Genomic DNA, 5,478 nt, shown 5'->3' with positions numbered 1-5,478 from the left:
GGTATACATGTACACATTCAGGTATACACAGGTATACAGAAACACATTCAGGTACACACACAGGTATACATGTACACATGCAGGTATACAGAAACACATTCAGGTACACATGCAGGTATACAGAAACACATGCAGGTATACAGAAACACATTCAGGTACACACACAGGTATACAGGTACACATTCAGGTATACACAGGTATACAGAAACACATTCAGGTACACACACAGGTATACATGTACACATTCAGGTATACACACAGGTATACAGGTGATTATGTCTAAATGACCTGTAACTTTAACGGCTCCAGATGTTAACTGAAGTGATGTTTCAGCTGGTGTGGCTGGTCAGAGAGCTGGTGAAGAGTGGAGTGATGGGAGCTGATGGTGTCGTCATGACGCTGCTCAAACAGATCGCAGGTCAGAGATATTAAAATAAATATATATATATATATATATATATATTAGTGCTGGGCAACTTAACGTGTTATTATCGTGTTAACGCATTCATTAATTAACGCCAACAATTATTTTATCGCACATTAACGCAGTTTTTTTAAAATGCAATACACACCGTTGATGTCAGCAAATCACCCAAACAAATGGTGGAGGAAGTCTTCAGACTACGTTGATGCAGCGTGTGGGAGAAGTAGAGATAAACTAAAGCAAGACAAGCTAACAGATGCTACAGAGAAGTGGAGACAAACTGCAGGTTAGTGTTGTGGAAGATGTCGGCCTGAGGAACGTTCTCAAGGTGCGTTCACGTCGCGTTTGGTGTGAACGCACCTTTAGGATCCTAACGAATGACGTCACGTATGAGCCTCAAGATGCACCATCACCAGAAGAACACACGAGTTGTGTTAAAGGAGAGGACGACTAAAGCGACGGCGTTACAACGTGCAGCAGCTGCTGCTCTCACTGGAGACTACTGGACATCGCTGGGTCACCTTCATCACCTCTGAGTTACAGCATCATAGTGATGAAGAGTAGAGCTGGGTCACCATCATCACCTCTGAGTTACAGCATCATAGGGATGAAGAGTAGAGCTGAGTCACCATCATCTCCTCTGAGTTACAGCATCATAGTGATGAAGAGTAGAGCTGCATCACATGCTCTGACTGTCATGAAGACACAACACACACATGTAGATGGAACGTGTGGAACATGTTGTTCCTGTTGCACAGCAGTGGAACGTTTCACACACAGTCACACACTGAGCACAGATAGTGAAGAGATAGAACTGCTGCTGTGTGAAGAGAACACTGCTGCTAACAACAACCTAATGTGTTTAAAGTGTTTACAAACCAAATGTTGACCTTTTGTTCATATAGCAGTACTTTAAAATAAAAGTGCACTACTTTCAAATTCATTGTTGAACTTTGAGCATAACAATGAGATTAATCGTGATTAAATATTATAATCGTTGCCCAGCACTTATATATATATATATATATATATATATATATATTACACACATGTTGTCGTGAGCTCTCATTGTGTGTTTTAAATCCAGGTGGCGATATTTCCACCAAAAACCTCTGGTTGGCTGAGAACGTTCTTGACATCCTGTTAGACCAAAAGTAAGTTTAACTTTGAAATCTATTCTAACCAAAGTTTAGTCAGACTGAAGTGCATGTGATGTGTTTCTGAAAGTACTTCATGCAAGTATTCTGTACTGTGAAGCAGCTAGAGGGTCTGTACTGTGAAGGGTCTGTACTAGTGCTCCCGTATGATATTCATTTTTCACACACCGTCATACCGGTGCATAGCCGAAACAATTTCTGTCGTTCTTCAACAGGCAGCAGAATATATTGTTGGCCGCTGTGAGCGCTACAGTTGGAGCTAGTTGTGTAGAGTGTATTGAGAGGGAACCCTAGTCATGGTTATAACTTTATAACAACAATTAATAACCCACAACTAATGCTCTTTAACAACAAAACACCATGACACAACAGTTTGTGATACGCAAACAATTTGTAACACTAATAATTGTACATTTATAAAATTACACTGCCGAACTGCATGCTGGGTACAGCTCGCTAGCTAGCCCGCTAGCACAACAGTCTGCTAACAGCGAGAGGCTCTGTCGCTACAGTAACGTTACATTAAAGAACAGAAAGGAGCGATGCAGGATGAAGAAAGACTGACCGGAGATGCACCGATAGAGTCTGTCCCCAAGAGAGGAGCCGGGCCGTCGGATTCGAGGTCGTTGACCGGTAACGTTAGCACGAGTGAAACAGTGAAGCCAAAGGGTCAGACATCGCTTGAAGAGGCATTAGCTCGAGGCAGCATATGACAAGAAAAGCAAGCGGCAGAGCAACATTACAAACGCAATAACGATCCAGCTATGCAAGGACATGGTCCCGCTACAGACAGTCGAGAACGACTCAGAGCAATGATTAAAACACTGGATTCAAGGTACGTCTTGTACTTCAGCCAAACTGCTATCCCAACATTATAGGAACAAACGAGCACCCTCTAGTAATCAAAGCCTTTATACATGATGACATTAACATGTTTTTTATATTCTATGTACTCCTGACAGTAGAGTAAGCCACTACAAACATATAGAAAAACACAGTCGAGGGAAAATAAATACCGTGATACAAATTTTTGGTCATACCGCCCAGCAGTAGTCTGTACCGTGAGGGGTCTGTTCCGTGAGGGGTCTGTACCGTGAGGGGTCTGTACCGTGAGGGGTCTGTATCGTGAGGGGTCTGTACCGGATGTCGATGGAGGAAGTCAGTAGCCTGCCAGCCGTTTGACAGATCTCGTTTGTTTTGTTTTTTGAATAAATCATGGCCGAAGCTTCGCCAGAATGATGGAGGGGTTTGTTTCTAAGCGCACACGGCTCGTCCGGTTGTACTAATACTGTGAGTGAGGAGCGGAGGACCGAGGCTATCGTTAACTGCTGCCAGGATGAGTCATCAGAGTAGTGTAAAAAAAGTATTTCAATCGACTCGGGCACCGAAAGGAAGCACCGAAATCTGCGTTGCGTTTTGGTCCGGTAGATACCGGTCGTATAGGAACCGGGTTTCGGTACCCAACCCTAACCGTGAGGGGTCTGTACCGTGAGGGGTCTGTACCGTATATATCTGACTATCTTCCTGTCTCTAGAGAGTGGGTGTTGAAGAGTGGGATGCTGATAGCGATGTCAGTCTACACGTACCTTCGTCTTATCGTCGACCACGGAGCTCCGAATCTCCTGATTCTGCGTCAGAAAGAGGTTGACTACTGCATCTCCATGCTGAGGGAGAAGGTAAGGAAGGAAGTGTGTGTGTATTGATTACCCAGGTGGTTACCATGACGATCCCGTCTCTCTGTGTAGTTCATGGAGTGTCAGATCATCGGCAGAGATCTGGTCCGTCTGATGCAGAACGTTGCTCGGATCCCAGAGATGGAGCTGGTGTGGAAGGACCTGCTGCACAGTCCACAAGTCCTCAGTTCTCAGTTCACTGGTAAACTACACTACCCACAATCCTCAGTACACTGGTAAAGTACACTACCAACACTCCCCTGTAATCTGATGTGTTTCTCAGGTGTTCTCCAGCTGCTCACCGCTCGCACCTCCAGGAAGTTTCTGGCCTGTCGTCTCACACCGGACATGGAGACCAAGCTGCTGTTCATGACCTCCAGGGTAACTTTACCTTCACACACACAGTATATACACAGTATACACTAAATACACACAGTATATACAATATATACACCCTGTACACTCACAGTATATGAACAGTACACACCAGTCATACACCTGGATGACTGACTTCTTACCTGTGTCCAGGTGCGTTTCGGGCAGCAGAAGCGCTATCAGGACTGGTTTCAGAGACAGTACCTGTCCACAGCAGAGAGCCAATCACTGCGCTGCGATCTGATTCGCTACATCTGTGGAGTGGTCCACCCGTCCAATGAGGTGCTGAGCTCCGACATCCTGCCGCGCTGGGCCATCATTGGCTGGCTGCTCACCACCTGCACGGTAAGGGGGCATCAATCTGAAGCTCATCATCTTTTAAAATCAAGAACTAACCAATCGATTGATTCTCCAGTCAAACGTCGCCGCCTCCAACGCCAAACTGGCTCTCTTCTATGATTGGCTGTTCTTCAATCCTGAGAAAGACAGCATCATGAACATAGGTGACACACACTTTTACCTTTCTACACTTGTGAGGACCCTCTTTGATAAAATGTGTTCACCAACTCTGACCTAACCCTCACATGATAGTTACCAATACTAATAATGCTTACCAATACTAACTAATGATGGTTACCAACACTAACAAATGATGGTTACCAACACTAACAAATGATGGTTACCAATACTAACTAATGAGGGTTACAAATACTAACTGAGGGTTGCCAATACTGAATAATGAGAGTTACCAACACTGAATAATGAGGGTTACCAATACTAACAAATGAGGGTTACCAATACTAACTGATGATGGTTACCAATACTAACTAATGATGCTTACCAATACTAACTAATGAGGGTTAACGATTCTAACTAATATAAACCTGAGCCGGCCCTGACTATAAACCAGTCCTATATTATTAACATATAACTAGTAAAGTTAGTGACTCTTGTTGTGTTTGGTTATTTTGTGTCAGAACCAGCCATCTTGGTGATGCATCACTCCATGAAACCTCATCCTGCCATCACTGCTACACTGCTGGACTTCATGTGCAGGGTAACACAGACACACACACAATCAAACACACGGACACACAGACACTCAAACACACAGACACACACACTAAATCGATCATCTCTCCTCAGATCATTCCTCACTTCTTCCCTCCATTGGAGTCTCAGGTCCGTCAGGGCGTCTTCAACTCGCTCACCTTCATCATGGAGAAGAGAGTGCTGGCGTAAGAAGCACACACACACACACACAGTCAGTCCACCACCTATTGATTATTGATCAGCCTCTCTGTCTCTCAGTCACCTCGCTCCACTCTTTGATAATCCAAAGTTGGACCGAGAGCTTCGATCGATGCTCAGAGAGAGATTCCCTGAGTTCTGCAGCTCGCCCTCCCCCCCCGACTGAAGGTACCACACACAGAGACACACGCACAGACAGATTATGAGGTTTTATAGATCTGATCTTTAAAGTGTTGATCCTTCAGAATCCAGTCTTGCTGGATGTAGAATGTCAGAATCAGAGTTTGTCAGGTTTTGTGTGTGTGTGTGTGTGTTTGTGTGTGTCCTCTAGTTAAGATGGAGGAGTCCACTTCCTTAGAGATGGACAACCATGTGTTGGACAAGGAGGACGGTTGCTATGACAACACAGAGGCGGCCTTCAGCGATGATGAGGAGGAGGTCCACAACAAAGGTGAAGAACCAGTTTAGACTGGTTTACGTTTAATCAACCACTGTCACCAGTACAACCACTGTCACCAGTACAACCACTGTCACCAGTACAACCACTGTAACCACTATAGCCACTGTAACCACTATAGCCACTGTAACCACTATAGCC

At 44.7% G+C, this 5,478-nt stretch overlaps 1 protein-coding gene across 1 annotated transcript; it reads left to right on the top strand.

Moving 5' to 3' along the window:
- Positions 1 to 210: 210 nt before the first annotated feature.
- On the top strand, positions 211 to 5,413 carry LOC116379026 (integrator complex subunit 3-like). Its single transcript, XM_031840945.1, is given in 12 exon segments — positions 211 to 418; positions 1,512 to 1,578; positions 3,116 to 3,257; positions 3,327 to 3,456; positions 3,538 to 3,635; positions 3,783 to 3,974; positions 4,045 to 4,132; positions 4,607 to 4,686; positions 4,776 to 4,867; positions 4,941 to 5,034; positions 5,036 to 5,048; positions 5,212 to 5,413. Coding segments are annotated over 12 exon segments (1,242 nt in total). The 5' UTR covers positions 211 to 309; the 3' UTR covers positions 5,349 to 5,413.
- The last annotated feature ends 65 nt before the right edge of the window (positions 5,414 to 5,478 follow it).

This window comes from Anarrhichthys ocellatus, unplaced genomic scaffold, assembly GCF_004355925.1.
Source record: "Anarrhichthys ocellatus isolate YVR2014 unplaced genomic scaffold, GSC_Weel_1.0 scaffold3587, whole genome shotgun sequence".
Taxonomy (NCBI): domain Eukaryota; kingdom Metazoa; phylum Chordata; class Actinopteri; order Perciformes; family Anarhichadidae; genus Anarrhichthys; species Anarrhichthys ocellatus.
This window is presented reverse-complemented; position numbering and strand designations above follow the sequence as displayed.